Source organism: Pongo pygmaeus, chromosome 5 (assembly GCF_028885625.2).
Source record: "Pongo pygmaeus isolate AG05252 chromosome 5, NHGRI_mPonPyg2-v2.0_pri, whole genome shotgun sequence".
In the NCBI taxonomy this organism is placed as follows: domain Eukaryota; kingdom Metazoa; phylum Chordata; class Mammalia; order Primates; family Hominidae; genus Pongo; species Pongo pygmaeus.
This window is the reverse complement of record NC_072378.2, coordinates 161,749,715-161,769,702: the sequence shown is the minus strand read 5'-3', so window position 1 is coordinate 161,769,702 and position 19,988 is coordinate 161,749,715. Positions and strand designations below refer to the sequence as shown.

At 41.2% G+C, this 19,988-nt stretch overlaps 1 protein-coding gene across 14 annotated transcripts in view; it reads right to left on the bottom strand.

Annotated features, from left to right (window-relative positions):
• MAP3K4 (mitogen-activated protein kinase kinase kinase 4) overlaps positions 1–19,988 on the bottom strand; it is a 127,953-nt gene that overhangs the window by 28,112 nt on the left and 79,853 nt on the right. For all 14 annotated transcript variants that reach the window (XM_063666817.1, XM_054490487.2, XM_063666808.1 and 11 more), the window contains 7 exons: positions 18,045–18,287; positions 15,288–15,434; positions 7,752–7,909; positions 4,181–4,297; positions 2,313–2,412; positions 2,124–2,207; positions 846–1,112 (listed from right to left, as the gene is read on the bottom strand). In XM_063666817.1, coding sequence (XP_063522887.1) covers positions 846–1,112; positions 2,124–2,207; positions 2,313–2,412; positions 4,181–4,297; positions 7,752–7,909; positions 15,288–15,434; positions 18,045–18,287 — 1,116 coding nt within the window. The remainder of the gene's footprint in view (positions 1–845; positions 1,113–2,123; positions 2,208–2,312; positions 2,413–4,180; positions 4,298–7,751; positions 7,910–15,287; positions 15,435–18,044; positions 18,288–19,988) is intronic.

Genomic DNA, 19,988 nt, shown 5'->3' with positions numbered 1-19,988 from the left:
AAGTACAAAAACAAACAGAATTGGAGAGACAGAAGGTGAGGTTTGAAGCAGGGAAACTCAAAGTAAGAAACTGCAATAGTTCAGGAGAGGGATGGTAAAGTGCTGACTACAGCAGCTGCTCTGGGGATGCAGGGAAAGGATCATTTACTGGAAATGCTTCTGGCTTGCCAGGGCAAGGTATTAACTGTACAGATGGGAGGCTGAATTCATATTAGCTGTCACACTTCTGGTTTAAACATGTGAGTGAATGCGGAACCATTCACTGAGACGGAATATAAAAGCAGAGTTGTTGGGGTGAGGGATACAGCAGGCCAGTGTATACTCAGTTCTGGTGAGGCTGAGCTCAAGGTGCATATGAACACTCACCATGACTGTTCCTGAGCTGAACATAGATAAATGAGAAAGCTTCTCATAGTTTATAACTAATGAGTTACAGAAACTGTCACGAGGTCCCTGTTAGGTAGGGAGGGGATAGCCTTCACTACAAAAAATTAAAATTAAATAACCAGTAAACCTGAGTACTTGGAGAACTGGGATTTCTGGAACTACAAATTGTATTAGTGACATAATTCCTTTTAGATCATAGCTCCACAGATCTAACTACACGACTGAACTAAGAAAAGATATAAACCAGATAGATGGTTTATTTCAAATATTCCAGTATAATTTAACAGAATGATATATTGTACAAATTATGCTGCAAAATGACATTGAGGCATATTTTTGGGAAGTATATACTTGTGATTACTAGGGTAATCAAACCTCTCATTCATGAGCAGCTAACAGTTCATTCTTACTAAAAGTCCTTTAAGTAACACTGCTGAAAAGTTGGAGATGAGATGTACCTGCATGCTTCTCAGGGTGTCAACAGTCTCCACCTGAGGCACGACTTTGACAGGCTGTGCCTCCCAGGTGCCCCAGCTGTCCTCTGAATCACGGGCTCGATCACCGTGCTTGGTCAGAAGCAGATAGGCATCGATGAGCACGTCATCTGAATCTTTTGAACAGTCCTTTCCTGCAGCTGCATTGAGTAACTGCAAAATAATACTCTTCTCCTCAGCAAGAGTGTCTGGAACAAACACTTGCAAGTTTTCTAACCCAGGAATTTGTACCTGCAAAAGAAATAATCCAAAATCTTAAGGAACACTACATTAGAGAAATACGTTACTTAAAACAAACCTAGGAAAGGAGAGGCAGGTTTAGGAAAGAGGATGTGGGAAGGGCATGAATTGGAGCAGTGAGGGAACTGCAGGTAGACGGCTTCAGTGTGACTGAAGGAGGCAGGAGGAGGAGAGTCTGTGAATGCACTGGAAGAGAGGCCTTACAGTCTCCCCGATTACTGGACATCCTCCTCACTGCTTTATTTTCAACAACAAAGAAAATACTCGACGGGGAGGCAAGACAGCCTGAAAAAACCTCAATCACTGCTAGTTTGTGATGCTTACAAAAAGTCACCTGGCTTGGGAAAAAGGCAAAAATTGTTAATACAGATTCTCTAATTATTCCAGGGCAGGAATCCGGGGGTTCATCATAAGGAGGCTCCTTGAGATCGACTTCTCAAAGGGTACACATGTGGTGGCACAGTGCAGGTCATCCCTCCCACTCTCAGCATGGAAGCGGGATAAAACTGCGGGCTTGGGATAAAATGTCCAGTGATGACATTACATACAGATTCTAACAGTGCTAAATCTCAAACAAAGTGGAGTAAAGTTGCTGACTCAAAAAGTGGCTCTAGTGATGACCAGGATCTTGATGTCAAAGATTCACTGTAAAACCTTTGAACCTCATCAGGAAATATAAGGGTGAAAAACAAAACCATTATTTAAAATTAATATTATCTCCTTATACACATTATTTTAAATATGTGTAACTAAATTAATAAACAGCATGAATAAACTTTTTATTATTTATCTACACTCTGAAGACAAGTTAGTCAGTCAAGTATGAAAAAGACTGTTTCATTATTCCACTGGTGAATTACAGGACAGTCTTACAACTGGGGTTGTGGTACAGCCTTCAGAGCCTATAATATTTATTATCTGGACCTTCAAGAAAAAGTTTGCCTGTTTTAGAATAAAGAAGGAAAGGCAAAATGTTTCAATCACACCATTTGAAGTACTTACCTTGACATACTGTTTTGATTTCAGAACATCCAGGAGGTCTCTAACTGGGGCTGAAAGCCTGAATTCTGCTGCTATTTCCAGGTCCTAGGATCACAGTTACAAAGAAACTTCTTTACGGTTAGCATTAAAAAAATAAGATAAAAGAAAAATAAGAAAAAAGGTACTAATTAATCAGGATTCCAAGCTCACCTTTCTCAACATTTTAGCAAATCCAAGTGCTTTGGAAGCCCTTTCTCTGGCTTCATGGAAGAGCTCCTTCAGGGCTCGGCTGATCTCTATAACAGACCTCCTGCCAAGTGGATTCAAGTCCAGTTAGAACACATTAGGGAATATTCCAGAGGTGCAAGAGGGATTTAACAATAAAGATGAAGCAAATTCCAAATCACAGTAATAAATAAAGACTGCGGATTTTTTAAATGGGAACAAACAATTATTGAAGATGTAGTCAAAACATTCAGAGGCCTGCTCCTGACAGTTTTGTAGAAAATATTCGTATCCTTTCAATGTAGGCAGGGCACACTTAATAACCTTCAAATAATAGGAAGCTCAATTTTCTTAAGATTTCATTATGATCATTTCTTGGAGTTTAAGGTTAAGTTCTTAACTCCTGGCTCATAATCTAAAAAGAAATATATACAGTGTGATCTGGGAAATATTTAACAACTGGCTGCCCCTAAATTACTATCTTATGTAGTGCACGCTGATTTCTGTGGTGTAAATACTCCCATCATAGCTAATTTCAAGGCAGCAGTATGATGTTACTGAGCAATGAAATGGGAAGAGATGTGCATGATCAGCTCTCTCAAGCCCGGAGAAGCAGCTCCAGCACACCACTGCCCATGGCCCCCTGAACTGGAGCCACTCTCTAGTTCACTATCTTCATTCCTGCCTTCTCATGTTTCTTTGGAATCTACATGCTTGGGGTTATTCTGAACCCACCATGTTAGCTCTCAAAACTGTAAGACCTACAAACTTATTTATTCAATTTCTCAGCTATTCAATATTTTCCCAGGTGAGAACCCATGTGGGAACTTCTTTCTTTAACCTTGGCATAAAAACGTACTAGGTGTTCTGAAACTCAAAATGTGTTTCTCATCAAACCTTGAATGGTGAGCGAAAACATTTTAGCTTTGGAGAAGTCAGTTCTATTTGAGCTTTCGCTAAGTTTGACTCATATGACCTTGCTGATTCTATGGCCACAAAGTTGCTACATGCCTGATATATATACCACAAAGAGTAGCAATTTCAAAAGGTTCGACCTAAATACTATCTGCACAGAATTGGAGGAAATTCAACAGAGAAACCATAGTTTCATACACTTAAGTTTAAAGTTCAACAGAAGGAATGCACTAAGAATAAAAATGTACCAAATGTCATTAAAATGTATTAATGGATCACTACACAGATTTTTTTAAGAACAGAAACTAATATAAAAGGCATCCCAGACAATGTAAATAAAGAAAATTCTACTCATTTTTTTTAGTCAACTTTATCTCTTTAGTTGTTTTTGTTTTTGTTTTGTTTTTTTTGAGATGGAGTCTTGCTCTGTCACCTAGGCTGGAGTGCAGTGGTGTGATCTCGGCTCACTGCAACCTCTGCCTCCTGGGTTCAAGAAATTTTCTGCCTCAGCCTCCTGAATAGCTGGGATTATGGGTGCATGCCACCACACCCAGCTAATTTTTTTTGTATTTTTAGTAGAGACGAGGTTTCACCATCTTGGCCAGGCTGGTCTTGAACTCCTGACCTCGTGATTCATCCACCTCAGCCTCCCAAAGTGCTGGGATTACAGGCATGAGCCACTGCGCCCAGCCAGTTGGCACTATTTTTATCACACTAAATAAATTCTAAGTTCCCCTTCAAAGAAAATTTCACATAAAACCATAACTAAGAAATCATATGAAAAGACAAGACAGTTATAATAAATCCCTTTACATCTACTGCCCAAATTCTTCCAGGCCAACACAATTTGGTTTGAACAAGCCTCCTTCTAGGATCTCACCATGAGGAAGAAAACTACGAGATAAGAAGTGGAAGAGGAAAGGAAGCACAACTCCAACCTGATTTCGTCGGAAGCACTGCTGTCATCCGCACTAGTCCAAAATTCAGCACAGCTCTCCTGTAAGCCAAATTCTAAAAAACTTCCTGTAGATTTCAGCAGCATTCCTGCAATGTCACTAAGGGAACAAAAATAAAAATAAAACAGAGAAGAAAACTGTCCCTACTCATAGCCTAATTCTTGACTGAGAAACTTGAAAGGCTCAGCTACTGCTCTAATGGTTTAAAAATCAAAAATGAAAAATTTCTCTTCTTTTAATATAAAACCCTGGATGTGCAAAAATAGGAATCTGGATTATGGCATGTACCTACCTTTGTTCTATTACCACAGTATCTCAATATAAACCTGAAAATCTTAAACTGTATTCATAATAGCTATGGGATTAGTACACAAATGTTATTTCCATCTTAAATGTTAAAAATGGTATAAAGTGGCCTCAAACTAAATGACAGGATAAGTGGGAAAGTGAATTCCTTAAATGCAACTGTTTTTACAAATTTCCCCCACAATTAGCTTTGTATAGTCAATAAACATGAAACACTCTATCCGGCTGATCCTTCTCATTGAGTACACAATTCTAAATACTAGTGTTAAAATGTACACCCCAGTATATAAAATGAATCTAAACGAGTGAAGTAAAATTCAACAACAGTTTACTGACTTGGGATGTTCAAGGAAAAAAACTTATGATCTAGTAACAGAGAGCAGGTAAGCATAGAACCAATATCAGATGCGGCAGGAGGTAAGTGTTAGGCTTGTCGGAGGAGGAGAAAGACCAACCCCGAAGGCACAGTTTCAGACCTAGCTGAAGGCAAGGCTTCATGTCCAGAAAGCCCTGCAATGCGCCTTGCAGGCAAATGCAGAATGTTAACAGGTGGACTAGTAGTGGGAAGAGGAAAATCTGCGAGGAAGAAAATGGAAAAGGCGGAAGGAAAGTCCGGGAAGAACAATAAATATGATTAAAAAGCATGAAGATATGGTCAAGCAAGCATGTTCATGAAAAAAGAAAACCATCCATCTGAAGAGTAGTGGGTATTTAGGCTACAGAGGGACGGGGAAAGTCCTGGGGCCATGCTGTGGAGGGCAATGGATGTCATGCTCATTAGTTTGGCGTCTGATAAGCAAAGAGAGTAAATTTTAAAATATCTGATTGGGAAAGGGGTCTGATTGGAAACATGCTTTTAAAAAGAACATTATACAAAAATACTAGAATGTACTTACTCAACAAATATTGAGTGCCTATTATGTACTAAGCAGCAGCAAACAAAACTGGTAAAAGCCCTCCAGTGAATGGAAAAAAACAATAAATAAAACAAAAAAGGGAAATGTATTTTAGGTTATTGGTAAGTGCTATGGAGAAAAGAAACAGAGAAAAAAGCTAAGGAGTTGTGGGTAGGAATTTCCATCTTAAATATACTGAGAAGGTAACATCTGGATAAAGACCTGAAGGAAGTGGGAAAACAAGTCATGAAAATAAATGGGAGGAAGAGCACTCCATGGAGAGGGGCCAGCTGGTGAAAAGGGCCTGAGGCTGGAACATGCCTGGCCTGAGACAGTGAGGAAGCCACTGTGGCTGGGAAGCGCGCACAGGAGGGTCTAGACAGAGGACAAAGACGTGATGAGAAATAGGACCACGTCAGGCCTTGCGGGCCATTGTTAGGCAGTCTTACATTTCCTGAGTAAGATGGGGAGCTACTGGGAAACTGAGAGAAGACAATGGTCTAACATACACTTTAACCAGACCATTCAGGCTGTGGTGTTGAGAATAAACTCCAGGAGGCTTCAGGCAGAAGCAGGGAGACTGTTTAGAGAGCTACTGCAATAGCATATGTGAGAAATGACAACCTGGGAAGAGTGGAAGTGTGGAGTGCTTGAGAGGCAGAGGTCAGATTCTGGATATACCCTCAAAGGACAGCCAAAAAGAGTCCAGGTAGTGTGTGCAGGAAATAAAGGAGTCAGGGTTGATTCCAACACTGACTGACCCTGGGAGAAACAGTGTTTGAAGCAGAAGCTGCTGCTCTAATACAACAGATAAAATGCAGTGGAGTCCAGAACTAGAATAAAAGTGGACTGTTCACAAGAAGGGGGAATGAAAAAGCCCTGGAGCTTCTCAGGGCAAGGATCATGAAGGCAAAGGCTAGAGACTGCACTCTAGGGAATTTGAAGGACAAGCAAAAGATAGAAACACAAAGACTGACAAGAGGAAGTGAGGGTACAGTGACACTAAACAACATGAATTTGTAGTGAAACTAAACAGTAACCTTTAAAAACATTTATTCAACGAAGCTTGACAGGTTGGAAACAGAAAATGCAAACAGAAGGAATTAGGCAAAGCAGAATCATGGAAAAGTAAGGGGGGAGACATGTTGCGAATGACAATGAATGCCTTTTTTAAAAAGGCTGACTATGGGCACCAAGCTGAACAGACAAGCAAAGACAGCCTAGGGATCACAGCCTGACGGATGGAGTTATGAGAGGAGAGCAAGTTCACTGTCCACTCCAAATAAAGAGAGAGGATGTAGAAAGAACTGGCCATTAGAACAGAGAAGTGGATACAAGATTCCAAAAGACTGAACATAGGAGAGATCGGCAGAGTCAAGAACAAAGCTAAAGCTAGAGTCCTGTAGAAGTCACACGGACGGAACCGGGAGACAGGGTAGGCAACAGAAGCTGCTGCTCTAATACAACAGACAAAATGCAATGGGGTCCAGGACGAGAATAGGCGTGCTCTTATGAGACTTTATAAAAGGGATACAGAAAAAATAAAATGCCTGATGAGACAAGTGGGAGAAGGTGGTGCCAAAAGACAGCAGCAGAATCTAAAGCACAGAAGGACACTGATCCTCATCTGAGCCAAAGCAAGTCCGAGGTGCAGTGGCCACCAGTAAAGACCACGGAGACGCGGCCTGTGCCCAGCAAGCCCAAGCTTGCATGCAAGATGTTCATTTCCTACAACTGACAGACCAGCCCTGCGACTCTGCACTGCTGTCTTCATGATTCCCCCTTGTTTACACTTCTATTCCTTCACCCTATATACACCCAACTCATAAAGAGAGTCTGTGATGAGCACTACATTCCCCAAACAGTGGCAGTAAAAATACTTAAAATACTTCTTAAGTTCTGCATGTCCCCACCAAGACTGACATACGCGGGTATATTCTACTCTTGAAGGACTTACAATCTCCTTCCTTTTATTAGGGGGAAAAAGATTTATTCTAGGGCAGAAGTTCTCAAGTTCAAAGCTGACATCTGAGTGGATAATTCTGTTGTGGGGCCGTTCTGTGTGCCATGAATGTGCAGCAGCCTCCCTACCCCCACCCACTCGCTGCCAGGAGCATCTTCCCAGTCATGACCATCAAGTGTCTCCAGATACTGCCCCATGTCCCCAAGGGGAAAAAATCACCCGATTGAGAAACACCACTCAAAACTTGGAAGAGGGCGCACATATGAGATAAGGATAACTGCAATTTTCATGTAACTAAACATACAAACACATAGGAGAGAATCCGTGAGTAAATGGTGTGAGAGTGAGAAGGTGGGAGCGTCGCGTTCAGAAGCACAAGGATTCCTACCAGAAAAGCTTCCCGGCCTGTGCTTCTCCTCCCCGTATGTAATGAGTTATTTCTTTGGTGAAATTCCATTCTTCTTCTAACAGATTTTTTAAACTATGCGATGCTTGAGGTAATTGCTGTAGCATTTGGATCCAGCTTCTCATGTAATCAAAATACACCTTAAAATACAAAAAGTAAAGGGAGACATTAGAGAGTAGAACTTGGCAACTCAGCGCTCTCACCTGAAAGCTACACATCAGCAGGGTAAAGTTGGGGCGGGGGGGGGGGATGTCACAGGCACGCGGCACTGAGAGAAGCAAGGTTCTCACCACTGTTAGCTGAGGTCTAAATGAGGATTAAAAAAAAAAATCACAAAACTAACTCCCCAGCAATTTAACATATTATTGACAACCCCTTCAAAATCCTAACAAAACAACAAAAATGTTCACAATCTACAATAAAGGGGAAAAAATCAAAAGAACAGCACCCAGAACTTTTCATTACGAATGTACTGTCAACATTATTCCTTTAAGAGGTTAGGATCTTCACTTAATGACCTACTTTGGCTTGAAATGGTGCCTTATGTGCAGAGAGGAGGACGTCAACACCCTTCTTTGAACCACCCCTTCCTAACATCCGGATTTGCGTGATAAAATGTTTTCAAGGCTTGCAACATATAAATGATGATCTAAAACCAAAATATCCAGTTGTTCTGAAGTGGGATTTATGCCCACCACAAGTCCTATTACAACAGCTTTCCCGTTCTTAAATCCTCCTTTGGATTTATCCCGTGGTCAGCAGGGTTCAACTATCAAGCAGTTTTTCTCAACAGGTTTGCAATGGCCACCTTCTAGAACAACCCTGTCTATGGACTCCTTTACTTAAAATAATAGCTTGACGGGGTAGGAGATATTTGAGTCACACATTCTCTCCCTCGGAACTTTTCAGACATCACTCCACTCCCTTCCAGCCCCAAGTGTGACTCAGCATGAAGCAGTCTGTCGCCAGCCTGAGCGCCCACCCACCACTGCTCTCCCACATCCTGAAGGTGACTACACTCGGGTTTCCACACTCAGATGTTTACAGGATTCCTTTCTCTATCCTAGGTTTCAGTGTTTTCACCAGGCTACATCTCAGACTTCATTGCTGGGAAAGATATTTTTCTGAGATCTAGTAATAACTTTCAGTAGGCAAATCTGAAGTCTATTCTTTATTTCAAGACAACTCTCTTCTGCTGTATCGTTCACTGTGTCTGAGTCCTCCATCCTCCAGGTGTGTGGTGTGACTCTGCACTTCTGGGTCTGTTATGACTAGAGTTGTGTGTGCAGAATCTGCAATTCATGGGTCTACCGTCCTCAGCACCTGGCTCAGAACCGCCCTTTCACTTCTTGGTGGACTCCCCCATCTCCGTGTTTTTCCTTCCTGAGGACAGCTTCTTCCTTGCGGCCCCCAAGGGGCAACTATCTGTCTTTTTCTTTTTCTTTTTTTTTTTTGAGATGGAGTTTCCTCTTGCTGCCCAGGCTGGAGTGCAATGGCGTGATCTCGGCTCACTGCAACCTCCGCCTCCCGGGTTCAAGTGATTCTCCTGCCTCAGCCTCCTGAGTAGCTGGGATTACAGGCATGCACCACCACACCCGGCTAATTTTGTATTTTTAGCAGAGACAGGGTTTCTCCATGTTGGTCAGGCTGGTCTCGAACTCCCGACCTCAGGCGATCTGCCCACCTCGGCCTCCCAAAGTGCTGGGATTACAGGTGTGAACCACTGCGTCCGGCCAACTCTCTGTCTTTCTATGCACTCAAAGGCTGCAAAGTCAACTTCCTCCTGTTCCCACTGCTCCTTTTTTTTTTTTTTTTTTTCTTGAGACGGGTCCTGCTGTTTCCCAGGCTGGAGTGCAATGGCGTGATCTTGGCTGACTGCAACCACCGCCTCCCAGGTTCAAGTGATTCTCCTGCCTCAGCTTCCTAAGTGGCTGGGACTACATGCATACACCACCATGCCCGGCTAATTTTTGTATTTTTAGTAGAGATGGGGTTTTGCCATGTTGGCCAGGCTGGTCTCGAACTCCTGACCTCAGGTGATCCACCAGCCTCGGCCTCCCAAAGTGTTGGGATTACAGTCGAAAGCCACCGCACCCGGCCCCAACTGCTCCTTTTAAACAATAATTTGTATATATTCTTCTTTAGAAAGCAAAACAAAAGACCCTGCCCCTTTGAGATTTATGTCATCAGCCACACCACTGGCCCCCTCTTCAGACTGTCACCTATGGACTTCTAATCGGCCTTCATCTAACAGTCTTCCCTCCATCTCGGGCTCGGCCACCCTGCCGTGGCTTAGCATCATGCGGAAAACCCACCAAACACTTCTTCAGTCCAGCTTCCTGACTGCCTCCATCTCCAGTGGCCCTTCCTCCACTTTTGATGGGGTTCCACCTTGGATCTTGTCATTGCCAGAACTGCTCCAACCCCCAAATCACCAGTTCAAACACCTGATGATAAAGCCCCCTCTCCTCCTTCCAGGAGATTTGTTCAACCACTACCACTGCAACTTGTTTTAGCCCTGTCTGGAACCCAGTCGACTGACTGCTCATCTTTCTGCAACTCACAACCCCTTCCTTTGTTCGCTTTCCTCAGGCTTCAGTTCAGATCCCATGGGCTTATCCTTTCAACAGCACTGCTATCAGCATGCTGGCATCCCCGCTGCCGCCTGCACCCTGCAGCCCCTTACTGTCTTTTCATCTCACCTGTTGGTCGAGACCCCAAAGCTGGCTTAACCCTAACCATCCCATTCCCCCTGCCCACACTCAAGAAGCTGGGGGGACTAATCATAATCATCAGCCACATAACATTTCTGGGAGTTATATTTCTATCTCTACTTAGCTCACTTTCCTTCTCTCTAGAGCCACTAGCTTGAAACTTCCCCGTTTTCCTCCAACTGCCAATACCCACCCCCACCCATTCTCAGCAGACGATCTCTACCTCTCCACACAAAAATAGAAGTCATTTGGTATAAAATCTTTCATCTTCCTGGTCCCACACATGCAGACCTACAGGGTTACATCCTCTCTTCCTCCCTTCTTTATAGCAGAGGAACTACTGTTCCTCCTAATCCCAAAGCTTGTGCTTTGAGTTTGAGACCCATCTCCTCCAGAAGTCGTATATACACATATTACGTATATACATATACATATATACATATACATATATACATATTAATACATATATATGTATGCATATACATATATATGTGCGCATATATATATATATATATATATATATATATATATTTTTTTTTTTTTTTTCCCCATCTCTTTCCCCTTAGTTTGCAAAGTCAAGCCTGAGGGCTTTCAAATGCCCTCAGCCCAATTTAAAACTCCTCACCGGACTCACATCTTCACCACTCACCCAGCTGCAGGAGCTGGACACCCACAGTCACTCCCAACACCTTGTCCACATTTGATCCAACCGAGTCCTGCCATTTCACTGCCTACGTTTCCTTTGAATCCTTATACTTCTTTCTGAATGTATGTTACACCCTCTAATCCAAGGACTTGCATGTGCATTCCTGGAATGGCCTTGAACTGTTCCTCTCACATCTGCTCTGGACCCCCAGCCTACTCTCCACCTGCAGCCAGAGCCCCCACAGGCTGCCTGGGGTGCCCTTGCTTTTGCCAGGCTCCCCAAGCAGACTGCACCTGCTACAAAAAAGGGGCTTCTCTTGATCTCTTTATAAATTAAAAAGCAAAGAGGCTAAAAAAATTCTAAAAAGTATTCTACAAGTATCGCCCAGAATAAACAAATGTTAGTATTTTGTCATATTTGCTTTAGATATGTTGTTGTTGATTTTTCTTTAATTTTTAAGTTCCGGGGTACATGTAGATGTTTTTTTCAATAAGAAATAAGACACCAGAAAGTTAGTTTCTCCTTTGTTCTCTCTTCACTTCTATCTCTTTCCTCCCTCCCCAGAGGCAACAATGATCATGAACTGAGTACATTTCCTTCTAGTCTATAAGCTTTTTAAAAGAAACTCTTATTATAGAAACTACAATATATAGTATTGTTTGGTCTACGTTTTTCATCTGTTACCTAAACTGGATTATAACGTATATAAATTTCCGATAAGTTGCAATGCTCCCCCTTCAGAGAAGCCTGACCTCCACAAAAAGTTGAATCTAACCGCAGTCCACAAAAGACCTGTGCCTTTCCTGAGGGCATTTTTCTCAGCTGTAGTCTTGTTCACATAGTTCTACAATCACCATGGCCCCCCCTATTCTTAAACTCTAAGAGGGAGTTTACGCTCGGCACTAGTTCCTTGGTCCCCGCATGGTGCCTGCCTGGCACACAGTGGATACCCAATAATTATCTGTGGGATGAAAACTTAAGAGCTTCCCTGCTCCTTTGCTCTTTGTTCTTCTGCAGAAACTCAAATTGTGTATATGTGAGCTCTCTTGTGTCTCTTCTACAACTACCACATCTCACCCATCATTTTCATATTTTCAATCCTTATAAATCCTTTTAAGTGGTTTCCTTAAGGCTATCACATGTTCCTACATCATGTATTATTATGTTTATTGTCTTGGTTACTTCTGAGGCCAGGGACCCAGGAAATGAGAGAACAATTCACAGCTTTGATTTAGATTTGACGCTCCAAATGCTCACCAAGTTACTTCCTTTGGCCTACATGCTTAAGTGTCTCAGTTTTTCGAGTACAGTGGATGTCATAACACAGAGTAAAGCCCCCAAGGTCACAGACTTTCTGCATCATAACTTGCTAATCACTGCTTCCCCTCCCCCTGCTAAGAGAGCTCCCATCCGGCAGTCTTCCTGGCAACCACAGAAGGCTGCAGTGTCGCTTGCGCTCCTTCTGTCGGGCAGCTCTTCAGTCAACAACAGAATCCCTGGAGAGACAGGCTCGGCTTCTTCGGTCACGGCTGTCACACCCCTAGATATCAAGGCTCTAGTTAATCTCTGGGTGGGCCTTCTGGGCCTAAGGCGGAAAAGTATTCAGAGCTTGGGTTCACCTTCATTTTAGTTTACATTTCAAGGCAAATAATTCTAACAGTCTTTTTATTTTTGGAAGGGTATGGGAAAGGATATTGTGGCCAATTTCCTCCTTCTCTGAAGAAGGAATTTTTTCCATTTGCTGTTTTCGGTGGGTTTCCAGACAAGGGTGTTGTGTTAAACATAATTTGATTGCCAATTCAATTGCTATTCTTTCCTTCCTTCCTAATAGAAACACTGATTTTGTTTGGGCTCCCCTAGTCCTCAGAACACACCTCTGCCCTGATCCTTCTAGCACATTATAGGCCATAATTTTAAAACACTGACAGTTTCTAGTTTTTTCCTCTGTGAGAAGAGAGATGTGGATAATTGACAGTAATGCCAAAACTAAACTCTAAGCCTTTCTAAAACTAACTAGCTGTGAATGTTGGTAAGTCACTTAGCCTAGGCTTCCACTATCACACAGGCTCACCAATGGCACAGAAACTGGCTGACCAGGAAGGCGTGGTTCACACGCCTGATGCTCCTCACCCTGCTCCCCTGCCACTACAGGATAAAGGGCCAGCAAAGACAGTTTACGAAGCAAAGCATATTCTGTCTTCTTAAACTTCTGGTTTAGTTACCCATAAAGAGAGAAAAATAATAATTTGCTTGTTGCTTTTTTCCACAACTTTTCAAGAAAAAGATTTTTTTGACATAAGAAATATATAGTGGGCAGGTGTGGTGGCTAATGCCTATAATCCCAGCACTTTGGGAGGCCAAGGCGGGAGGATCACTGAGCCTAGGAGTTCAAGACCAGCCTGAGCAACACAGTGAGACCCTGACCCTACAAAAAATTTTTAAAAAATTAGCCAGGTGTGGTGGCACACGCCTGTAGTCCCAGTTATTAGGGAGGCTGAGGCAGGAGGATCGCTTGAGCCCAGGAGGTTGAGACTACAGGAAGCCGTCAACACACCACTGCATTTCAGTCTAGGTGACAGAGCAAAACCCTATCTCAAAAAAGAAAATAAATATATAGTATTTCAAAATACAGCCATTTTACACACTTAGGTCTTTTATATAGAGAATAATTTCTAACTCATTAAAATTATTTCTTGCAATATGCCAGATATAATATGTCTCATTCCCAGCCACATTCTTCCTTCTCTACTTCTACTACAGAGGCTGGAAAGCTCAACATGTGCATTCCCGCCTCTGTGGCAACAGTGAGGCCATGCAACAGGTCTGGTCAACAAGAGGCAGGGGAAATGTGCTGGGTGGGGGTACCGGGAGAGCGCCTATTGCTCTGATAAAAAGGTCTGGACTTAGCTGGTAAGGTCTGTTTGCCCTTTTCTTTCTGCTTAGAAAGTGAGAGTGGTATCTGCAGGTGCTGCAGCCATCCTTAGGCAGGACACAGTAAATGTTAAGCAAGAATGAATGCACCCCACCTACAAGGATACAGTTTTCTTTATTATTTCATTAACCTGTCACATTACGTAATCATCTATGCATATACCCTAATGAATCTAACGTGTACTTACGATACATGAACACTATCAGATATTATGGAAAACAAGAGAATTTCAAGTTACAGCCCTTGGCTCATGAAGCTTTCAGTCTAATTAGGGCAACCTGAGAAAAGAGTCTCTGTTTAAATGTTAAATCATATAGTTCTAATTGTAACTGCTAAAAAGAGTTCAAAGAAGGTATAGATAAACATAGGCTAAAAGTTAAAACTGTCAGATAAAGCTTTCTAGAGAAAAATAAAACCTAAAAGTAAGCCTTAAATAGGCAGATAAAGTGGAGGAGCGGGCATTTCTACCAGGAAAGAAGAATGTGAACAGAGGTTAAAAGCACAGGGCACATTCAGTGTACGTGAGAAGACAGGTGGTCTCTTTTTAGGACAAAATAAAAATAGGTCTACTCCTGCCCAATCAAACTATTTACAAGTCCTCAAATGTGCCAGGTTCCTTAACTAACCCTTAACTCATCTTTTTAAGATTCAGCTTCCTCACTGGAAGTGCCTCCCAGACAACTCAGCAAGCTTCTCTGCTAGCACCTAGCCCTCAGGGGCGTCAGCATCTACCATGCCTAGTCCCACCAGATTATTGAGTGTCTTGTTGATCTTCAACACTCCAGAGCCATGCAAGGTCCCTAGCACATCCTAGGTACTATAAAAATGGCTGATGACAGATGGTTCACTAACATAGGACCATATTTTGATTCTACTTCTGGGCCATTCTGCCATAAGATGAACTACTCTACAAGTAAAGAATGAACTAGGTTAACATTTGTCAAAAACTTCCAACTTAAAAACAATTGAGAATTTTTTAAATGTGGATTTCAGAGAAACAAATGTAATCTAATACCAGATGGAAAGACTCTGATTCAAGATCACCACCACCGCCCCCTGCAATACACACACACAAGCTATACTTTCAGGGATCATTTCTATAATTCATTACTAGAGAAGTTTATCTGAATATGTATGCCAACGCTGTTTGCAAAACAAGGAAATACAGGCTTACTTTTTTAAAAAAAGAAACAAAGAAAGAAAAATTCCTCCCTACTGCTTCTGACCATAAGCATTTTATGCAGATCCTCTTCAAAAGCGTCAATGTTGCAGTCGGGCTTCTCCAAGTCCTCCAGAACCTCCTGCAGCATGAACTGGTAGTACTGCTTCATCAGCAGGCCGCCCTTCAGCACCTCCTTACACTCTCTCACCAGCTGCAAAACAACACACACAGGTCCAGCAGCCATAAACTCCAACCAGACGATCCGTGTTTTATATCTTCCTACTTATATCTTCAAAAAACTCAGAGGGAACCTTGTCTCTAAAAAACCTACAACAGTTTCTAGATTCTTGATCAGTTCATTTTATGTGAATACCTTAGTAGTCTCAATTGAGTAGCAACAAAACAGTGAAAATAAAAGAATTTAATACTACAGCATGGATACACAGAGAAAATACCATATAGGCAATTACTGCTTTGCTAAAATAAATTCTCTTAACAACAAACTTATACAGAAAGTAAATCCCATGGAATAAAATCATTTTTTCTACTAATTTACATTACGAGAAACGTGAGAAAGAAAAACCTCCTAATGATCAAAAACATAATAAAGATTCAAAGGTACTTATATACCAAAAACCAGGGGGCCTTCGCTATGATTTAGCATAGTTTACCTACTGTGATTTGTGGCCCAGTCTACCATCAAAAAATGACCACCAAAACCAACCAACCAACTTAATACTATGTGATGAAATTAGATAAAAATCAATGGAAAAAACAAAAAATGGGCAAATTTGCAATATATAGATCGAATAGGTAATAACCTGCCAAACGTGGGCAGAAGGTTGAAATGAGACAACCTGGAAAGCCCTTAGCATTAACAAAAAGACTGAGACACAATGTACACAAATTCTAATAAACAGGGACTGTAATATGAGATCACACAGTCACATTCGTTTTCATACATGTTAGCCAACCCTTCACTGCCGCTAATAGAAAGGTAAACTGATACAAACTTTCTAGAGTCTAAAAATGTATGTATGACTCATCTATTATTGTTTTACACTCGAGAAATAATCAGAGATCTAAACTAAGATTTCTATACAAGCATATTTATCACAATGTTATTTAAATTAATGGTGATTAACCAAATAAATTGTGATGTGCCTATACAGTAGAATACTGTTGCAGCCATTTAAATTCTTGCTTTTGAAAAATACTTAAAGGGAAAAAAATCACACACATACATACTTACTTGTATGTGTAGGAAGTTATGTATGTGCAGGAAAAACAAATGGATAGAAATACACCAAAATGTTATAGCAGTTATCTCTGAATGTCAGAATAACAGGGTTTTTAAAATTATTTTTGATTTTGATTTTTGTATCATTTTTTGTACTTTTCTAAATTTCTAAAATAAACATGGATTGCTTTTATTGACAGAAGTCTCTCCCAGAAATGTTTTAAAAGTAATTATCCACTGTAAGAGAGCTATGGCTACAGTTAAATCTAACAAAAAGTGTTCTGTTCAGATTATATAATTATCAATTTCTCTATTAAAGATGTCCCTTAGGTGCTTATAACTGATCTTTGAATGCATTTAATCCAAAATTTCTGCTTTCTTTTTACTCTAGCAGTGCTACATTAATCTAAGTATTGTTTTTATTTTTCAAAGTATTACAACATACATTACTATTTAGTCCTCACAATAGCCCCATCAACAAAAGATAAACTCCACCTTGCTTCACCAGGCTATATTTCTGAAGTATTTCTTTTATAAAGAAGGGAGCTGAGAAGTATTTTACGAAAATGTCCTAGATAACCACTGCAATGCTGAGGATGAGTTAAAAAGCAAGGCCAAAGTGGACAGCAAGACAATAACCAGAAACAAGAGGGTGAGAAGGAAGGGGAGCTAACGTGGAAACAGAGCTCTGGCTGGTGCTGGGTATGAACCAAAGGGATAGAAATGAGATGCAGGGGACAATCTCCAAATGACTTTCATTAGTCATTCTATTCTACCCCTAATTAAACAAACAAATCCTATTTTGTACCTACTGTATGACCTGTATTCACCTGCCTTTCCTCAATCTGCACTGCTGACCTATGCTTTGTCTTACCATTCACAGAGCCGGGTAGCTCTTAGCCTTCCAATCCCTATGGGATAGACACGTACAGTCTACGAAAAACATACCAACCTTCCTTCTTTTGGGGACAAGGTCTGGAAATTTTTATTTTATATGGTGAATGTCAATATGTTAATATCATAAATAAATACAGACCCTCTTCAGCACTCACTCTGCTGGATACAACTGCTTCCACCCATTCCTCTGCTGCTCCTGGGATATCAAACATCCATAAGATCCCATCCAGAATGAACAACAACGAAGAAATCATAAGCTGTCACTACTGTTTAAACCACACCACTGCTTAAGCAAGCAAAAAGTCCAAACCCCTCCCCTATGCCTATTCTAGACATTTATCTGTTTACATGTACTTCAAATAGAAAAAATAAATAAATTTAATAATCTTATACTCTACCTCTTATGAATGAATTTTAAATTTTAGTCTTCAAAGACTGAAACTTTAAAATACTTAGAACAAGGAAGTGGATGACAGAAAAGATGAACCACAATCTTACCTTTGAGGACTGCATATAAAGAACATTTTTAATTACCCTAAAAAATACAGCTTAAAACCATGGACAAACACTCATTTTTCACTATTTGCGGCAATTAAGGAAAAAAAAAAAGGAACTCTTAAAAATGATAAGCATGTAGGATAATATAATAATTGCTAAATATTTTAAAGAGTCTTTGAAGCAAACCTGCTTAATACTCAAGAGAGATGGTTCTCCAGCAGGTCTCTGCTCCAATCTTAACTTCAGACACTCATGTATGACATTCAGAAGGACTCGGCAGAGAACCAGGAAGGCAGGTTCGAATGAAGGTAAATCCATGGCCTTCAGCTCCTCCCACGACACAGCACTGTGTTTCTGCTCAGATGAAGGCGGTGACCTTGACAGCTGCACATAATCTGAACCCCACATGGGATCTGGAAATTCAGAAAACTATAACAAAAATTCAACAGGCAGAGATTAAAAGAGCATACAAGACAATGTCCCATGGTTGTGGTTATAAACTCTTATTCTCTACAACGTGCTAACAAATCTACAAAAATTCTAATTTTACAGGGAAAAGAATATTTAATAATTTAATGAATTTAATAACTCAACACTTTCAACATAGATCCAAAAAGTTCTAAGAATGCTGGATACCATAATGAGAACTAAAACCAAATTGCAATACTTTTATCAAAGAAGTATATTAGAAAAAGAATCAGGTTCATCTTTAACATTTTTGCCTCACGCTTAAAATGATCAGAACACTTTATTTTTCAGGTTATATACAGTACTATCCACAACTATCTCTAGACTGGAAAAAAAAACCAGAGAATTACTAAAATTAGAGAAAACATTACAAAATCAAGTAACAGCTCATCCTAAGTAGCCATTCATGAAAACATAAAAACTAATCAGTTCCACTAATTCTTCTGTCCATTTGTTCCCCTGAGCTGTAATGAATGATGCTGATAGAAAAATAAAAAAATCGTTAAGATCAACCTGGTTGGCACGACTCAGTTATCTGTTATGTGATGCTTCCCGGGAACCCTAGTGTTGCGTTGTCCGCCCCCACCCCCGCTCTTTTAGCTGTTCCTCTCAAATTCCTTACATCTTTCCCCATAAAGTAGGGGATCTGGAATGTCGGGAGCACTCTCTCTCTGCCTGGCCACTCCTTCCTGGCTCCCCAAGGCCCCTGCTTCTCCTCCCTTTGGTCCTCACCCACCTTCTCCCTGCTCCATGGAAGCTATTTCTCCCCTCCCCATCATTCCCCACCAGAACCCCTACTCCCTGCCATCAGAGTATTTCACATTCCACCATAACTTGGTGACAGAATTTCCTGAGGGCAAGGACTTTCACTTCCTTACCACTAAACTAAAAGGATCGTCCCCACGCCTGGCACTAATTACAGCAGACAGTAATTGTTGCTGCATTCATGAATGATATCCTCATCTGACACTTCCAAGCGCTGCCCCCAACCTGCCCATCTACCAAATATGACCCAAACAACTTGAGCTGCTATGGAAGACCCTCCTTGACCTAGTCTCACCCTCCAGTGCTGCCTTCTCTCCTGCCTCCACCTGACACTCTCGACCAACCCTCACACACGTGTGCTGTCACCAGCCTCGCTGCCCATGCTGCCTCCCCACCTGGAAATGCTCGCCTCTTTATTTTCCACTTCAAAATCCTTAGTTTTCAAGGTTCACCTCATGATACCTTTCCAGTGACTTTCTTCTCGCCCCCAACAGCATGCCTACTAAAATACTCTAAACCCTGAGTTTACCTTGACTTTCATGATAGAGACAGTGTGGCTTAATGAGAAAACAACCAAGGTGCAAAAATCAGAAAAGCTGGTTTTGAGTCAATTAGTGATGTGATTCTGGAAGCACTGAGTAGTCCCTCGGGGTTGGTTTCTTCATTTTAAAAATAGAGCCATCATCTATCTCTTATCAAGATTAAACAGCATGCCATATACATGGGAAAAACCCCCTAAAAACATACTACATATAACGTTAGTAAAATCACTACTGTTAACATGTTGGGCTCTCCTACTGGACCATTAGTTGCTTTACAGCAAATAGAAGCAGCCATATCTTAAGTCAGGTTTGCATCAACTCCCACATCTAGAACTGTCAGAGGACTCAAGGAATC